Here is a 19,655-nt window from a genome sequence, read left to right on the forward strand (position 1 = left end):
TGAGCACAAGATGAGGCTGCTCAGCATGTTTGCAGAACAAGCCCTAGGCCCGTCACAATCAGGACCACCATGAAGGCACCAGAACCCTCTTGTCTTAATCCACTTGCTATAGCTTCTCAATTTAAAATTGCATTCATTATCCATACCACAGTGGTATTTGGGGCAGGGGAAAACAGATTTAATTAATTAGACATTGAAAAATCCTTAAGTAAAAGATGTTATGTAAATGCAAATTGTTATTATACATGCTTTGCACCAAAATATGTTTACCATAGTTAAATTCAACATTTAAATCCACAGCCAAACTCCCAACAGAGTCAGGCTGTACATCATCAAAAGAGGCAGTTAATAGCTTGGGTCTTAGTGGGGTACAAGCACCCTCGTTCGCTTTCTCAAATGCACTTCTTCTTTAATAGCAAGATAAGAATTCATAAAAATGGAAAAACTCAATAGTGTCGCAGTTAGACTCTGACTTCTCATTCAAAATTACACTTTTGTTTTTCAGATTGGCTGCTTTCCACAGGAGTTTATGTGGCCTTTTCTCAAGTCATTAACATGGCGGATCCTATTGTGAGTGATGAACAGATTATTGGGAAATGCATTTGTACTTTTTATCTATTAAATGTAGAAACTAAACTGTAACTCTTAGCATAACACTTCACTAGAAACCATCCATCTACCAACACCAATCTGCACTTCAAAACAGTCCTGCAAACATTTAAGTATAATTCTGTGATTATGTTCCATGTTTAAACAAGATCAACATTTCCAGGTAGGCACAGGTTATATAACCAAAATCTGTATATAGCCTCAGAAGAAGACTTTTTATTTTTGTTATTACAACTAGGCAACAAAAAAAAAAAAAAAAAAAAAAAAAAAAAAAAGACTACCAAAGCATTTTTGCAGAAGAAAAATGTAGTATCAACAAATCCAAATATTTTCTTTACTTTCTTCAAAACTGTGTGAATTTCAGGATAGGGATAGGAGGGGAGAAAAAAAAGAGAGGAGTTGTGGAAAAGTTACATTACTCTTATTTCAGAGAGTTGGAACAGGAAGTACAAACTTAAATAACTTTTCATTGAAAAAATGCAAATATTTTTAAATTTTAAATCAAAATAATTGAATTCCTTTCAGTTTGCTGGTGAAAGCACAACTGGAAAACTGCTGCTGACTATCAGCTGGATAACAGTTCTTCCCCGTATCTTTAGGTGACCCTTCTTTCTCTCTCTGGGGCAGGTCCAACCCACCTACAGAGGTCCAGCTTAAACATTCCTCCTTCCCTCAATAGCCATTGGAAAGAAGCAGGCACACCCTGATAGAATCCCTAACCTTATATGCAGAAATTCTTTGGACAAGTCACCTTCTGCAGGTGTTTTCTTCTTTCCATCTGGAGATCTTGCTACAGGGATGACCAACCACAGACCTCCTAAATGGTGAGACATCAGCAAAGACAGCCCAGTCCTGTGTCACTGTGAGAAGCAAATATATGCAGGTAACCAAGGGAGCCAGAATCCACAGCTGAAGTGTAAAGAGTAGATTTATTCCATCACCATGCTGGCACAGCATGGACAAATATACTGCTAACTGTCATCTTAACCAGGGCAAAAACTGTGTGGGCTGTTCCCAGCCTCACATATCAACAGGTCTGTGCAACACTTCACAACGCAATGAATTTCCTCTGTCTGAGAGAGGGCCTCCAAGTCTCCATAAACACCTATGTTATCTTTACACAGAAATTCTACTTCTCAAAAAAGACAGAGGATAAAGAGCATAATTTATGTTTTCCCACACTGTTATTCTCCAGACCTGGGCATTTTCAGTTGCAAAGCCAGCTAAACGATCATCCTCCTCAACAGATCTTTTTAGAACACTTTTGTCCCAGTCACTCTTAAAATACAAAGTAGGAAATGCTATTTTTTAAAGGGACAAATAGTGTTTCCTAATTAAACTAGTTTTCTCAGTGTGGGCAGCAAGATCTGGATTTAGACCTGAATTCATGACAATAAACAACCTACAACTGCTGAATCAGCTAGATAGGAGATTCTTAGGTTCATTCGCTTTGACTACAGTAATATACAAATTAAAATAAACATCCCCTTTCTCCCCCAGGAACTGCCACCAGCAGATTTCACAATGCTTTTCCCATCATTCTTAAGGCACATTTTTACTTCTTGTTAATGAACTACTAACCCTGTATCACACTTTTGCACCTCTGACATAATAGCAGTCTTCACTGTAAACATCAGGTGTGCATGAAGGAGAGAAAAGTTCTGTTTCATTATGTATTCCTCAAAGGCATCTATTGTGAGCTTTTTTTGCTTTTAAATGTAACAGTATTGTTTTAATCAGAAACAAAAAATACTTAGTTGTCTTAGATGATCATCAAAAATGGTCCATAAAGGCAGATCAAATATGAGACAGAGGAAAAGCATTCCTTCCTTGGCTCCTGCCAACACTAGGTTTGGAGAGCAGAGTTAAACTTTAGCTTTAAGCACAGCAAAATAAAAATTTAAGTGAAGGGTGGAACTGGAAAGAGGTTGTGACTTTGTTCTGATGTGGAATATGTACCCAGAATCCAGCCAAGATTCAGCACAGAAAGGCAGCCTTTCCTTATTTTGTAGGCCAAAGGGTTCAGTCTTTGACCACATTTCACCTCACCTATCCACACTGGTTAAATATTCTACCTGGAGGTGCACACCTCACCACATACTCTTAAGACTGAACTCTTAATTTTTATTGTGTACCCCTAGGACTCCTAATTTCCAAAGCCATAATAAGAAATAGCCAGATTTCAAGATGTTTACACAACCAAATGTCCTCTCTTCTGCTTACACTCTCCCAGCCATTACCAGAGGAACACAGCCCTTACAATCTCCATCAGAGAGGTTCAGTCAGGTCTTGAAGAATCCTAAGGAAGGAGTTTGAAGGCTGGTATCTTTTCCTGATAACTAGAAAGCAACAGGAGAAGATGAAATGGCCTCAAGTTGTACCAGGGGAGGCCTAGATTGGACATCAGGGAAATTGTCTGCACTGAAAGGGCTGTCAGGCACTGAAATAGGCTGTCCACAGCCGTGATGTCCCTGGAGGGATTTAAATACATGTAGGCATTTAGAGACATTGCTAATCATAGACTTGACAGTGCTGGATTAGTGGTTGGACTTGATGATCTCAGAGACCTTTCCCAACCTAAATGACTCTCTGACTGAAAAAAGGAAAAGAATACAAAGATGCAAAACCACCACTCCCAAAATTGAAACAATGTAAAGCAAGACATCCATATTTTACTTCTATGTTTTGTGCCAACTCTAAAATGTTCCCTTAAAATCATGTCCAAAAAGACAAATAAATTGTGAGAAAGCTTCCTTACCCACCTACTCCATTTTCATACTCAGGTTGGTACAGGCAGACCCTCAGAAGTTACCAGTAGTCCTAGTAACATGGACTGCAGGCTGTCCCAGAGCCCAATCCCACCAAAGAGACAATGACACACAGCTCTACCCAGAAGTATGGAAGCACAGAGCCAACCACAGAAATACAGGGTAGCTGAGATGAGAAAGCAATTCTGGAATTCAACCAGCCCAGCTAACTTGGTTATGCAAAAAAGTAGGTGTCAAGTCCAAATTCAATATCTAAACTCTAGCCTGTGGAGTCAGGGGTTTTCCCAGACCCCTCCAGCCAAAGTCTGCTTTATAGGGCTGCTCAGATGAATCCTCCATCCACAGGCTGAGGATGGAGGCTTCCATTAATTACCACTCTTCTGGAAGTGATCTGCATCTTATTGCCACTTGTTTTCTTGTAAAAAAAAAAAACCAAGAAGTCCTTTTGGATTGCATTGAGCTAAGTGCTGAAATATTTTAGTGTTTAATCCTGGCAAGAGCTCAGCGTGGGATTTTAGAGTAGTGACTTCTTTCGTCCTATTGAATGCATCAGAATTCATGCAGTTCAACCATCTCATGTGTAGCTTCAGAAGGGACAAATAATACTTTCCATTCAACAAAATCTGGCAAAGCAGAAGCTCATAAATTGCAGTTACTTCATGATGGCACAAAGTAGCATGAAGAGTCAGGGAGCAGATGAGACTGAGCAATCCCAAGGAAAAACACATTGAGAGGGCAACTGAGCACTGCATGTCACCACAGAACAGTAGAAAGAAATTTATTTTTGCCTGCTTTTTATTCCATTTTAGCAACTGTGTTCCCCAGCTACAAAAACTGAACATTATTCCAGGAATATGGATTGCTAAATATATCCCTGTACCTGCATTAGCGACAGATCTGTGCCATGCATACAAATAACTAATTACCTGGCACAATGTGCTACACCTAAGATGCTGGATACATCTACAGTAATGAAAAGGTCAGGCTGATCTTCCCATGGGTGGAGTCTTCTCTATGTTGAGTTCAGCTTCACGTCTGGGATCACCGATATCTAGTGGCAGATTCCAGCAATGCAAGCCAGAACAAGATGACAGCCATTGAGAATGTCTCTCCTTCTCCAGCTCTCCAAATAATAAACTGACTCTGATCCTGCTCTTGCTCTCTTTTTCTCACCTTTTTGATGTGCATACAAAATGGGCAGCAAAGTCAATGGATTTGGGTCTCCAAAACCATTGTCTACAAGGCTGACCACAAAAAGAAGCAAGGAGTGTAACACTCCAAGCTGTGTATCTGCAAGTTTGAATACAGAGTGTAAGACATAACTTGTCCATACCTGGCAGAGTCTTGGTCTCCCCTGCATGTGAAGAAGAGCAGGTGGGCCAAGGGTGATGGGAATCTCAGCATGGAAGAAGACCAGGCTCCTCTACTCCAGCATTTGCTACACAAAAAGCCCACTGACAAAACTGTGCCCTGTGACACTTCTTTTAATGGAGTGATACAGAGTTCCCATCACACCCTGGTCCAGTAAATGATGCTTCTCTACCACTGGGTGAGGTGAGGTTGGTCAACAGCCACTCCTGGCTCTGTAAGAACATACTGACTGCTGCTGGACACAGCTGAGCTGCTGCAGGTTCATCAATCCATCCCCAGCACAGTATTGGAGAGCCACATAAAGATACCAGTTTAACGTGGATTTATCCTCTCAAAATGACATCAACCATGCTGAAATCAGCAAGTCAAAGCAGGGAATATGCATCTGGAGGTAATTAGTAACAATCACAGGCTGCTTGGAAACTGCTGACAACAGCAGCAGTGTGCCAGGCCTATGTCATTGGCTTGTAAATGGAGAGAGCCCTTACAGGCTGTGGCAGCATGCAGTGACGGAAGGCGTTTTTTAAACTTACTGCTTAATGTGGCATAAAAACAATGCAAAGAAAGCAAATGGTTCTCTAAGTAGAGATTTTGCTGGTGATCCACAGCACAACAGAGGTGGTGGATGAAGCAGTACTGAGAGCTGTGAACTACCTTTCTCCTTAGCAGCAAGTACTAGCATGAGTGTCAATGTTTAAGCAATCATTTAATTTTCATTATCTATCCCATATGTTTGGATCTGCCAGCTGGCTAAGAGACAGAAATATTACATTTTCTACCAACGACTGCACAGAGGACCTTTGCCATCTTAAATCTCAACATTGCTTTGCCACCCATACCACAACCTAGTAACAAGAACAATGAAAAACTGTAATCATAGTTCTGTTCTCAGACATATTTCTAATAAAATCTTTTATAATCTTACAGATTTAAGACTGACACCGTGAAACAGACTGAGTTCTCTTCACATATGGCAGCTCAGACTACTCCCAAACTTCTCATAAAAAGCTTAAGCTTGAACAGCAGATACAACTATAGAAAGACACAAGCATTCCTGGATTGAACTCATTTTTTCCATATTTGAAGTTACTGACCCAGTTTTCAGCCTTACCAATAACCCAATTCTGTGTTGCAACATCATGCAATTATGTTCACAGCTCTGCTCCACACACATAACCAGAAGAGCTCCTGGGAGAAGTGATGTTTCCCACCAATGCTGCTCTGGATATCATAAATCATTTGACAGGGTTTTAAGCACCTCTTGTGTCACCCTGAAGTTGTTACAAAATTGTTTATACTGGAACATCAACACAGAAGTAAGATTGACCTCAAGGCAATAACACCACCAAACACAGACATGGGACATTTGCTGGACTTCTATCCAATTAACCCTCACTTTTACAGTGGAAAACACACTAAAATGTGTGTTTTCCACTGTGTGTCCTAGCATGTGTGGCCTAGCATGCTAAAATACATCGCTCCAAAGGCCTTCAGCTTCATTTTCTGAGTTTGTTCACATACACTATAGGACAGCCTGTATGAAACATGGAAGAGTGAAAACACTCAAAAAAAGGTGAAGAAATTAAAAGCAATGCAACTTACTAAATCTCAAGAGAAGACCAGAGGTAAGACTGGCCATTTCTCCTCCAGTGCAGACAGTTCACATTGAAAATGCTATCATGGATCTGTGAGGCTTAGGCTCTTCTGAACTGAGGAGGGGCAAGGACCAGGAGGTGGTGCTGGCAGGATTTCTCTCATGAGTAAGGGCCTTACCACTGAAGTGGGGCTGATACAAAGCTGACCTTTCTCCAGGGATTGTTACTTTCTTGGTAGCCTATCGTCCCCAGCCCATCCCAGCCACAGAACACCAAACTAAAAACTGGATTTTACCACAGCTTTGGTTAGGCCACAGACCACAAAAAGAGTTCTGAGAAGGCAGAATAGATGATGTGCTTGCAGACATTTGTTGGACCTTGCACTCATAACCAGTGTTGTGCACCATTTCCCAGCTCCTGATTTTCAGAGATACCTACCACAAAGGAAGGTCCCATGGCAGTGCACCTTATGCTTACAAGAGAAATAGGGTCAATAAATGTGTCTCCTTTTCCAAACTCCCTGTCCCACCAAGGTCTGGGTAAAGATTTGTGACTGAAAAGATTACTTATATTAGGGGAGAAAATAGAGGAAACTGTCCAGAATTCACAGTGAGAAATACACTACCAAGGAAGCCTCAGAGTAGGGACCATGACTGAGGCATAGATTATGGACCCAGATCGTGATGGGGATTTCTGTGTGCTTCCAGTGCATGATGAGCACAAAACAATTCCTATGGCTATTAGAAAGAAAATATGAAAGTACAGCAGGTAGACAATTTCCTCCAAAAAAATATCAAAAGGCATAGGTTTTAGAAGCCTCTTGATATGGTCATGTACATCTACATTTTATGAATGGTGTTGATAGAAAACTCTACAGCACTTTCAAATTAAATATATAAATTCCCAGTGTCTTGAAAACTGCATTCTGTTGTAGCTGTCACTCTGACATATTTAAGACTAGTGGCAGGTTTTTTTCTAGAACCTGTTGTTCATAAAGCCTGCTCCATGTTTTTGAGAACTATCAAATTTAACATTTGGAACCTTTGCTCAACTGTAGGTAACATCACAGGGAGAACCTCTGTGAAATCCATATTGAACTCTGCAGCATCACCTCTGTAGTAGGTTTTACTCTAACAAATGTGATCAATCAGTTCACAACACTCTAAGGAAGTAGCAATGTGAGACGTGTCATAGGTGCTTAAATCAGGGTAAAGAAAGAAGTACCAGCCAAAACAGTTCTTGGCTGAACTTCATTTTGGCCAGGTGTAAATGCTGGATGAGCAGTCCCTTAGAAGATGACAGAGACTGCAGTTAGGTCTCCCCAAAGCCTTCTTTTTTCCAGCCTGAAAAATTCCAACTCTCTCAGCCTTTCCTCATGGGAGAGGCGTTCTAGCCTTCTGATCAACTAGGATGCCTCCTCTGGCCTGGCTCCAGCAGCTCCTCATCCTTGCTGTGCTGGTCAGGGCTGGGGCAGCTCTGCAGGTGGGCTGTCACAGGAGCAGGACAAAGGAGTAGAATCGCCCTCCCCTGCTGCCCAGCTGGGGTCAGGCCAGCACAGGGGGTTTTCTGGGTGCCAGCACACATGGCCCAGGCAGGGCCAGTTGTCACCCACCAGCACCCGCAAGTCCTTCTTCCAGGGTTGCTCTCAGGCTGTTTGTCCTCTGACTGGATCAATCCTGGGAGTAGCCCCAGCCCAGGTGTAGCATCAGCATCTGGCCTTTTGAAACTCCATGAGATTCCCATGGGCACCACTAGACCTTTTCCAAGTCCCTCTTGGATGGCCCTGCTTTTCAGAGGTGTTATGGCACCCTCAGCCTGGTGTCACCTGCAATTCTGCTGAGGGTGTCCATGATGCCTCTGTGTCACTGATGAAGATATTAGGTAACACTGGTTCCAGCACAGACTCCTGAAGGACAAGCTATATCTGCATCAATGCTCTATCTCCTTACATCTTACAAGACACCTCCAGAAATCCCTCTTTTGCTCATCCATCCATGCCTAGACACCATTCTTACCTATGAGTCCAGCACTCAAACCACCCATTCAGAACCAAACAGATACTGAAAGAAGTCTCTCCCATCCCACTTCAAGCTACACATGTAATTCTTCCACTATCCAGTCTCTTCTGAATCCTCTTTGAATAAACTTTGTCAAGAAAAGCGTAAGACTGGTGCTCTACTGTATTAAAACAACTTTGTAACAATGTTTGTTTTCAAAACTTCTCCTCTCTTAGATGCAATTGTAAGGTGTTAAAGACATAGTAATACTTTACAAAAAAAACTATAATCTTCCACTGTAGCTACAAAATAAAGCATTACATCCAATCTTTGTTGAAACAGAGAAAATCCAATGACATTTGCATCAATTAGACACAGCAGGAACACACAGAGCTAACATTCCTATGAAACACAGAGCCTTAAATTTTAAAAGCTGTCCTTTTTTCTGTCTTGCATAACTAATTTCAGATAGAATTTAATAATTAGCTTACCATTTGGCCAATTTCCTTCAAGCAATGAGGTCAGTCCCAAATAAGTAGGTGACCAAAGCATTTATCAGACTCTAGCTGTTCCTTAACTCTTTCTCTACACCTGCTGAATAAATGCAGATGATTTGGCATTTCTTGAACAAACAGCCTTTGATTTTCATTTAAATGCTCAACTTTTGTGCAGAGGTACAATTCAGAAATGGTATAAAATGAGTTTCCAAAGGCTAGTTTGAACTGTCATAAAAACTCCATCCAGTCAAACATACCAGATGCATTTCTGAAAAAATAGCTCCAAAGCCCAAAAGCAGAGGCAAGTATTCTGCTTTTCAGTGATACTGTGGTATTTGGGGTGTACTTTTGGGGTGGAGGGGCATATCCTTTCCTCAACAAGAGGGATGGAGGCTCCATCTTCAGCTACAAACATACACAAATAATTTACACAAGCCATTCAGCTCTCAACAAGAGCTCCTATGAAATCACATTCAAAAAGAGACTTTTTGAGCAAATGACTCCACATATGACACAATTTCTCCATAAAGGACCACATCATGCAATATGAAGCTACAGACAATTCACATTACTTACCAGTGTCTGAAAATCATTTACCTGTAACAATAGGATAGGACTGAGGCCCAGGAACACTCGCTCCTAAATCTGCAGAAGTAGGGCTGGTAATATTGGCCTTCATGTCATCCAATCCACCAGCTAGTGAGGCCATGGCTGAGTATTCAGTTGCCTGGAAAAAAAAACAAAAGACATTTTAGTAGAAATAAATTTACTAATCAAGAGCTTTTTTTTTTTTGCCTGTGGCAACAGAAAGTAGATGCAATACAGAACTCAAAAATCCTTTGTTCAGCCAGTGTTAAAGGCAATGCCCATTTACACTGGGCTTTTCAACATTCAAACTGTTCAGTAAGTGGGTCTGTGCTTATCACCAGTGTTCTCAGAGAACACCAAAATAGGTTTTCTTTATAAAACCAAACCCAAACTCATTAATATGTAACAAGGCTTTCCTGAAAGAGGAAAATTTGTAGATTACCTGCCAAGTGCAAGCTACTTTCTTATTAGGAAAATGTTCATGCCTCTTAACCTCCACACTCTCCACATTTCAGTGTTGGCACTTGAGGGGACATACACTAACAGGAAGGTGGGACACAGGTTTTCCCATGTCCCTTTTCTTGGAATGTTGAATTTCTTCATCATTTCACAGGAAAGGAAAGGTATGTATATATATATAAGTGTTTGCTTAATGGATGCATTTGTAGATAACTGTTTCTCAATCCAAGCTATTTAAAAATAAATCACCTAACCATGGTAAGAACACTGTGCCATTTCCAAATAATTTCCTAATCTCATTACCTGAAAGAAGCCATGGTAAGCATCTCAAATCAGATTGTTTGTGTCCTATAACCCTGTTTAAGTCTCCACCGCTACAGCATTCTATAGCCGATGAGGCCAGTGCATGCATCTAAATGATGTATATGTATATGGCACGAATCTTCATTTGCCCTTTTTCAATGATTTCTTATTGTCAGGATCATTCCCACAAATCTGGGAAGTTTTCTTTCAAAATTCTCTGTTCTGTGATATCTGCCCTTTAAATTTTAATCCCTTGTTTGTGAGACAGCAGCCATGCCTATATCCACTGGAGATTGACTTCAAATAAAGAACCACAATGGGAACAGGTAAACTGAAAAGCAGCCACTGTGATGCCAATCTCTAATGAATTCCTGAAGCTTAGGTCAATGCAGAAGCTGTGCAGAGATGAAATGCAGATGCACCCAGGATCACATGGAGGTTTTTTGGAGCAACCAAAACAAAACTTAGAAAAACAAAAAATCCCAGACTGGTTTGGATTGGAAGGTACCTTAAAGACCAACTTATTATATATGCCCCTTACCACAGGCAGGGACACTTTCCACTAGATCAGGTTGTTCCAGGCCCCATCCAGCTAGGCCTTGAACAGCTCCAAGGATATGACATCAAAATAAGTTAACTTTTTTTTTTTTAAGGAAACAAAAGCTGATTTGAGTGAATACATCCTCATCCTTCCTGCAAGCTTCTCTGAGAACCCAGCACATAATCTGGTGCTTGCCACTAAACCAGCACTGTGGCCAGGAATACATGCTAGTGTCTCTGTAGCTCAGGTCTCCCTCAAAGAGAAGGTAATTTACATTGATAATCCTGTATTAACAATTCTGTAATAAACTTATTTTTTCTGCAGACAGCATTTGCATGAGTTAGGAGTACAGACTGTCAACTTGAAGGATACCCCATACAAACCTTTTGCAGATGATCATGCAAAATACATTTTACCAGGGACTTGCTGCTGGCCACCCTTATCGTGCACCCAGCCCATGCATCAGAGTTCTCTGACTTGTCTCCTAGGATCCTACATAACTTTTGCAATAAAATTGTACTGTTCTTCAGTTCTTTCAGTTCATGCCTCCTCCAATACCCTCTGTGTCCTCACTTTTGCCTTGCCCTCATTCACCTAGGCCTTTTTGTCTACAACCACTGCTTCAAAGACACCCACACCTCTGATTCACCCCCTCCGCTCCTGGGAGAACACAGCCCTGGAACCTCCCTGCTCTGCAGAGGATGCTGATAATGGTCCCAGCCTTCCTCCTTCCTAGGAGTGTATTCAAAGGTCCTTCTCATTCACCATGACACCACAGTGCATTTTTCAGCCATCCCACACCATTCCATGTTTTCCTGAGTCTCCAGCGCCACCTCTCCCCTATGAAGAGTCATGCACATATAGAGGCATTGCTAGATTTTTTCTTTCCCAAAAACCCTAGTCTGACAAAACATCAGAGAAACAATAGCCCTGTAGAGACATCCCAAGCAGTTGGTGATGCACAAGCATGGATGGGCTGGCAGCATAGCAGAGGAATAACCTGTCCTTGTGTGCTGCTGTTTAGAATTTCTGATATTCTAGAAGAGCACACACAAATCCCTGGGGAGGGATGCCTGAGTTCACCCATGTTGCTCTATGAAAGCCATAACTACACCACATGAAGACTAGAAAATCTTTTTGGATCCTTCCATGAGGAAGATCCACTGCTCCCAACAGGCAGAGAGTGAATGTGGTTTCCCATGTACAAAGTGACAGCTGCACACCTGTAGTTTGGGAGGAACCATCTAGCTGGAATGGGACCCCTGCCACAGGCTGGGTTACATGAGAGAACTGAGGAAGGAAGTGCACATCCCAAACTACAAACCTAAGTGGAACCAACCTAATCCCTCAACTACAATTCTCAGACATAGTAATGTGTAACTCCATAGCCTGCTTCCCTTCAGGAGTCCAAGGAACTGACCCTGGGAGATATGGGACCAGAGTTAAGACTTTTAACTGTAATGACCTGGAAGCACCATGCAAATGAGCCATGAGTAGCCTTCTGAGCTTGGAGAAACTGACCATTTCTAGTGTAAAGCAAGCAAAAACCAGAGTGTACCATAACCTGGCAAGGGTCACAACAGCGGTAGCCTGTGCTCTTTAATGTCACTGCACCATAGTGAGTTGGAACAATATACAGTGGCACAGTCCCAAACCATGAAATGACATCTGCAGGAAGGACTGGAAGCATTACAGTTGCTCAGCACAATACAGATGGAGAGCCCATAGCCAAGCAGCACTGTGGTAGGAATGAGCTGAAGATGCAAAATGGAGATTTGGGATCCTTCCCTGCTTTTGGTCCGAATAACTTCCTACAGATGGGCACTGCATGCCTTTTGAAATAGCCCAGCAACTTTTCCCAGAGGTAAGAATAGCAGGATTTTACGGGATTTTCTGATTTTTAGGGATTTTTTTAGCGACTTTGCTGTGCCTAGATCTCTTCTTGGAACCACCATCAGCTGAACACTAACAGCCATATGGAGCAAGCACTGACAACTGCTTCCAATACTGTGGCAGAGCAAGTGCAGGCTGAGGGGCAACCCTTCTGATTGCTGACTCCCCTCTCATTATGCATTCCCAGTGTCACATCCACCTCTGCAGTTATACTTTGCACCGTAAAGTAGGGGATCAGGGCCAGTACTGGGCTGGCGGAGTGGCAGTGACCAGTACTTGCCTGTGGGCAGGAAAGGAAACACAATGCTGCCAACAGCAAGGCACTGCAGGGAGGTGATAGTCAGCAGAGGCATCTTCTGGCCCCCAAGGAATCGGGCATCAGGAGTGCAAAGCAGAGGAGCCTTCACCCTAAAACCACACTATGGGTACTGTCTGCAGCTCTCCTCACTCCCATGGAGGGGCCAGGAGACTCTAGAAACCCCTGAAAAAGCAAAATCCTCTCTTACACTGTGGGGTCACAGTGTTTGGTATTGAACCACTCATGAGGGGCATAGTGATGTCCCCTCATCCCACTCCCCCCAGGCAGATCTCTTCCTTTCAGGTACCCCATCCAGAGAGGAAAGGAAACCCCAAAGAAAGTCAGCACCCATGGAGCAGCCCCTCACCGCACAGCCCCACTAAGACCCTTCTGCTGAACCCTCCTGCCAACCCTTCCCAAGACCTTCTCCAGCTGATTGGGGTGGGAGCAGCAGAAGGGATCTCAGATTGGGCTCCTGCACTAGTGAGCTCACAGCGCTGCTGGTGAGAAACAGCACCAGCATGACCGTCATGGGCAGGTGTCCCTCCTTGTGCAGCCAGGAAGCCTGACCTTCTGCTTGGTAGGTGAAAAAGCAAGAGACGGGTGTTCATTACCCTAGAAATTACCTGAAAAATGACTGCCTGCGGTTGTACCACGCACTGTCTCATCAGCATGGAGCACCACTGCCATAGCATGGAGGAGAGAAAACACAGACATGTGAAACGAGGTATATATAAAAGAGAGACTGAGAAGGACAAACTGAAAGGAGGGGCAGGACCAGATCTCGTGTGTTCCCCTGCCCTATCCCACTCTGCTCTGGCTTGGCTCTGGCAGACAGGAGCTGGGGGGGAGTGGCTGCTGTGGTGAGGAGTAATCTCTGCGCATTTATTAGCAGCAGCACAAGTCCTCTTGCAGCAGTGGGGCGTGCACCGTCCCTCCCCATTAGACGTCTCTGCGAAGTGCAAACAGGAAGGTTTCTGCTTTAAGTAATGTTTTGAATCTACCTCCATTACAAAAGCTTTATTTCTAGCTATTAATCCCTTGGAGTGGTGAGTGTGATAGGCAAACAGTAAGAAAAAGGGTGCAGGACAGTTTCATAGCTGTTTTCAAACCTGCTGCACCACAGTAGAGCAGAGAGGCAGACCACAGCCAGCTTCACCCTGCACATTTTCCAGTGAAGATGCCCGAGTGTAACACACTGAAAAGTCAACCTACCCTATGTGTACAGAAATCATCTCTTTGGTATTTACATGGGATTTTATCCTAATGTGCCAGAAAAGATGGACACACAGCAGGAAACATGGCTGCTCCTTGAAACAGCCTGGTTTTGCAGTGCCAGTGTGGGAATCTCAGGGAGCTATGAGGCTGGAATGAGCCTCACAGTGCTGTGATCTGTAAGGTGTGAGACAAATGTATCCCCATTTCACCTCATCCCTTTTGTGGGGCACAGACCTCAATACGCTGCTGAAGAGACTGCACCAAGCAAAGACAGAAAAGAGCTGTCTGCTCCACAGGGCAAATGGCCATTAAAATGACCCAGCTGAGGTCCACTGGGACTTGCACATGTTGCTTTTTGAGTCTGCTATATATTCCAAATCAGAATACCAGGCAGGCATGAAATAACACCTTCTGTATTCTCCTGACACTGGCACAGCTGCCCCCAGGCCACGGTGCTGCTCAGGATGCAGCAACAGCAGCAGCTCCACAGGAGCTGAGACCATCAGTGCAAGGTGCCAGCTTGGGGCTTCAGGGCTTAGTCTACCTCGTCACTGACCATGCGCTCTGCCTTCCTTCCTGAAAGAGATGGTGCAATCAAGAGCCTTCATTGCCAGAGAAAACACTTTGGTCCCTGAAAGGCATAGCACTGTCCCTCAGATCACATCCACCACACCCCCTGATCACCCCTGACAGCAGCAGCAAGCCAGACCTCACACCAAATATCTCCAAGTTATCACATCTTAATATATTAAAATTAACTAATAAATGAAGGCAAAAGTGGCAAACATCAGGCAGGCTGTCCACAGAAACCCACATCTCAGCCTGACAAAGGGAAAAAAATTGTAATGTTAGATATGGTTCAAAGTGTTCAATCCAAAGCAGCTGTAATTAATCTCCTCAGGCTTTCAGAAAGCCAGCACCGCTTGCAGCTGCAGGCACCACTGCTGCTCCACCTGGAATTTCATGGGAATGGAAAATCCAGCCTAATGCCCACCTACTCAGACACCCAAGATATGGGTGGGAAAGACTCCTGGAAACCTATACATCAAAGTTTCACCCCTGCTGCCTGCCAACCACTGTCCCATTTAATAATTTACATTATATTCCCTGCACTGGGCACTGCTGACACCAAACCCTACCTTACTTTGGAACAAATGTTATTTACACACCTAACTGGGACTGAACCCTAGTTTTTCTTTGTTTTCAACCACATTGAGCTCACTGCTGTCTCACAGAACATGGAAGTTTAGTTTCAGTGGTACAACCTTTTTCCCTAAGTTTAAACTGGGTATTTTGGAACCTCCCTTTTACAATACATATATGTTTATAAAAAGTTAACAGCTGTGCTTCATTTTAGCCCAAATCCAATTAGGATTGTACACATCCCCAGACATTCCTTTGAAGGCAGTGAGAATTAGCTTGTGCACCCTGCCATGAACACATTTACCCTCATACTTCAAAATAACTGACCTGTTTTTGACCCAATCGTCACATTATCTGCATAAGGGAAACAATATACTGCATTTTACATTTCCACAGTACAATTCATAAGTGGGTGCAGATATTCTCAGATTTTCCAAAGGGACGCCCAATCTAAATGCCAAGAATTTACCTGTTGTTTTTCTTTTATACATATAAATAGCTGCATTTCCATTCACTCTTTGTTTCTCATTTTCATTTTGTTCTAATATCTGCATGTAAATGTCTGAAAATAGCATCTGTAATTGAAGATTATGAAGTATAGCCAGCTCCTGACAGGCTGCTAAGGAAGATGGATTATCCTCATTTTTCTGTAAATTTTGTCAATTTTGGAATTCATAAGCTATCAACACTGATCAAAATGTGACTGCACAGCTGTGTCAAAGCGGACAGCGCAGCACCAGCGCAACTCCGAGGACAGCTCTCCCCAGCCACTTGGTCAGGGACACACACTGCAGGAATTCTTCCCAGCTGCCTGAGGGATCTACATCCCAATCACACTGCCCCCTCCACCCCTGCAAAAAAAAAAAAAAAATCAAATAAATAAGTAAATTGAAAGTACGCAAATTCTCTGGTGCACCAATTCAGATCACAAAGCACAATTTATTGCGTGTTCTCTCTTTTTATTTATCCCTAAGTAGTAAACACGATTTCCATTCAGGGGGTTCGTTATGTTCCACTCCTGCCAGACAATCACAGCACACTTGAGGCAATTGTTTAGCCTCTTCCTCTCAATTTTCCCATTACTGGGAGTAAGTACTGTTGGGACTCTTTAATAGCCCGACTGCAGCCCATATCAATAACAGATGAGGTTTAATCGTCCAACACAAAAATTATTTAGGCTCAGTAAGGACATTCAATGTCATTTGCATAATGGCATTTCTATCCTGAGCACCTAACCCATCGTGCATAAACAAGACCCTGGGACCATAAATAATAATAAATCATGACGTCCATGCTCCTCTTGCTATAATAGGAGCCTCTCTATGTAGAAATTATTTCAGCGGGAAACGGGCACTATAATTTTAAAGACATGTGGCACTGCACAGGCCAGTAAATCACACCCCTGCACACAGTCACGCACACATATGTGCCAGTGAGGCTGACCATAGTGAACAGCAAAACCCCATGGAGCAGCAGCACAAAATACTGCCCATGCTGGCTGCTGGATATGTTTTAATACTGTTTCTTAGTCAGAGGTAGCACGCTGAACAAAAGCAACGCCTGAGTAGTGTCTGCAGTGCCTGGGTATGTGCTTGATGGACCTGTCAGTCTGCCAAATCCCTGCTGGGCAATCCCTCATGCCTGCTGTCTTTGGATCTCTGGGAAGGTCTGATGGGAGGAGAGCAGAGACCTGCAGATGCTTAGACAGGTGTTTTCCAAGCAAGTCATTCATAGGCCATTGTGGTCGCCAATGCCCAGCAGGGGCAGAAGTGGCCAGTGGACTCTCAGAATCATGAATCATTGAGAATAAAACACCCTCTAAGATTGTTGAGTCCAACAGTTAACACTGCCAAGGCCGACACTAAACTATGTCCTCAAGAGCCATAAACTTCCTTTGGTTTCCAGAACGAAGTCACCACTGAAAACCGTGTAAGGCCAGCCCAAGAGTGGTAAGTGTATACAATAAGGAGCTGAGATGGCTTTCCAGATTTCAGCTTCACCAGACCACTAACAAAGTGCCTGGATGAACAGAAACATCAGCACTACTACAATGGCAAAGCCGACCTCTGTTTCTGCCAGGAATTACTAGTTTCAACATCACATATTTATCCTCAACAACGCTGGCAGTTCTCTATATAATACAAATGTTGCTGTGTCTCCTGCAGGACGCAAAATGATAGGAAGACTCACCGAAGCCTCCACCCACCCTCATCAGCGCTGCCCAATCCTGCACAGACTCTTCTTTTCTGCCTACCAGTTCAGTTTACTGAGAAAAGCAGAAACTGCTAAACAGATTTTGTAGAAGCCTGCTCCCAGTTTCAGTGTAGCAACACCAGGGCCTGCAACTGCCCCAACCCCCACCAATTTCTTCTCTCCAGTCCTCATCTCTCCATCCTTCTCCTCCTCCCACAGCAGCCCTCTCCTGCTTTCCCCACAGACTTACATGGGGCATTTATCTTCATCCCCCATTTCCTCCCTTCTACCCAGAACCTGCTCTCATCCCAGCACGAATTGAATTTTCTCAGCAGCCTCCAACATCCTATGTGCAATGCTAAAAAGTAGGCATCTAATCAAAGGAAAGCACGAGACACACAACTGAAAGTAAGTGTAGTACAACCCACCTTGATGAAAAAGCAGTTTACTTTTTGTAAACCCAGCACAAAATTTAGGCTTTTATGCCTCTAATTGCTACAAGATGTTGTTTAAAAATGCTATTTCTCAGGACAGGAACTAGACACTTTCCCTCTCAACACTAACATTTTCAGCCAGAGGAGGAGGGAAAAGGTACAATCCTCGATCACGGCAGCCCCTCTGCACTAAACATGACAATGCAGAGAAGAAAACACAACCCTCAGCACAGTCAATTATTTCCTTATGGAGAAATACAAATCAGAAATATGAATGCACACTGAGAATTATGAGGCTGGCACCAATATTGCCAGATCTTCAATCCATCCCACCGATGGCCCTTGAAATTTGAGAAGTCTTGTGCAGTTGGTATTTGTGTAATGTTTTCACATGAACTAGCCAAAAGTTTTTTGTATCATATGAAGCATTGTGTACAATAAATTGGTCTCAAAGTGGTGATTACCAAAGCGGCAGATTACAAGGGTCTAAGTGTCATGGGTAGCCTGCAGTCACTGCATCTATAAAGGCACCAAACCTTTACGCAGGGGAAAGCCAATAGAGGAAGCCACAGAGCTTGCTGGTTTGTGGCATGCCGCAAAGTCCAAGCTCAACAAATCCACAGCAATTCATGAACTCCTGTAATTCAAAGTCAAACACCAAGCCAATACACAATCTTCATTTTCCAAAAGACTTTTGCTTTTCCTTTTGGTGTCCCTTGGACAAGTCTCAGCATCCTGTGGAGGTCAGGAGCCTTCTGCCTTCCATTTTTGGGCGGTAAACTTTCTCTACAATGCTGAATTCCCCATCAAATCCACAATATAGAACTGATCTCATTTAAAAAAAAAAAGGCAAAACAAACAAAATTTTTTTTAAAAACACATTAAACAAACCCCCATATTTTTCCAAAGCTTTTCTTTCATTTCTTCACCTTCACCTGAACTAGATGGTAAAGGGCCACAATATTGTAGGCCAGTTTTCATTATAGCATGTTTATGGAAAAGCCAGAAATCCTAAAGGTCTTTTCTAATCTATGTGATTGTATGATTCTGTGCCTGGGGAGGTAGGAAAATGTAGGATATTAGGAAAAAAAAATGTTACAGAAAGGTGTGTAAGTCATTTGAACAGGTTACCCAGGAAAGTGGTGGAGTCACTTTCCCTGGAAGTGCTCAAAAAACATGTGGATATGGGTGAGGACAGAGTTTAATGATGAATATGGTGGTCCCACTGAGCTGACAGTTGGATTCGATCCTAAAGGTCTTTTTTAACCTTAAAAAGTCTGTAATTCTATAAGTGCAAATGTTGTTCTCACAAGCATTATTCATCACTTTCTGATTACATGTCCTTGGAGGCATGGGATTAGAAAGGCAGCAGGAACTGAACAAACTCTGTGCACTGACAGAAGGCAAAGTGACTGTCTTGGATATCTTAACCAGAATGTTTTGTCCTGAAAACAAAAAGTGTCATAATGGCTGCTGGGAATGTGGAATGGGGGAGATCTCCTTGCATGCTGCAAGCATGCCTCATGCAAATGGAGGCCCTGGGCAAAGGAACATCAGGGGAGTGATGCAGCTTGCTTTGATGCGGCTTGCTTTGGGCAGGGAAATGGGCTCCTCACTGTTATAGGTGGATAATGAGATGGTTGTCTCTCACAATTGAAGGATGACTATTGTGTGAATAGTAAGAAAACATTTAGTGATGTATAGTTACATTATTGCAGTTTAGATGTCCTCTGCTTTCCTCATAGTTC

General features: G+C 43.0%; 1 protein-coding gene across 5 annotated transcripts in view; it reads right to left on the reverse strand.

The window, feature by feature from the left end:
• The window catches only part of PAX5 (paired box 5), a 133,638-nt gene that overhangs the window by 52,267 nt on the left and 61,716 nt on the right, over window positions 1–19,655 (reverse strand). For 3 of the 5 annotated variants that reach the window (XM_085567604.1, XM_085567602.1, XM_085567603.1), the window contains 2 exons: window positions 13,546–13,602; window positions 9,435–9,564 (listed from right to left, as the gene is read on the reverse strand). In XM_085567604.1, coding sequence (XP_085423730.1) covers window positions 9,435–9,564; window positions 13,546–13,602 — 187 coding nt within the window. The remainder of the gene's footprint in view (window positions 1–9,434; window positions 9,565–13,545; window positions 13,603–19,655) is intronic. The other 2 variants (XM_085567605.1, XM_085567606.1) reach the window with 1 other exon arrangement.

Source organism: Lonchura striata, chromosome Z, assembly GCF_050655825.1.
Source record: "Lonchura striata isolate lonStrDom1 chromosome Z, ASM5065582v1, whole genome shotgun sequence".
Taxonomy (NCBI): domain Eukaryota; kingdom Metazoa; phylum Chordata; class Aves; order Passeriformes; family Estrildidae; genus Lonchura; species Lonchura striata.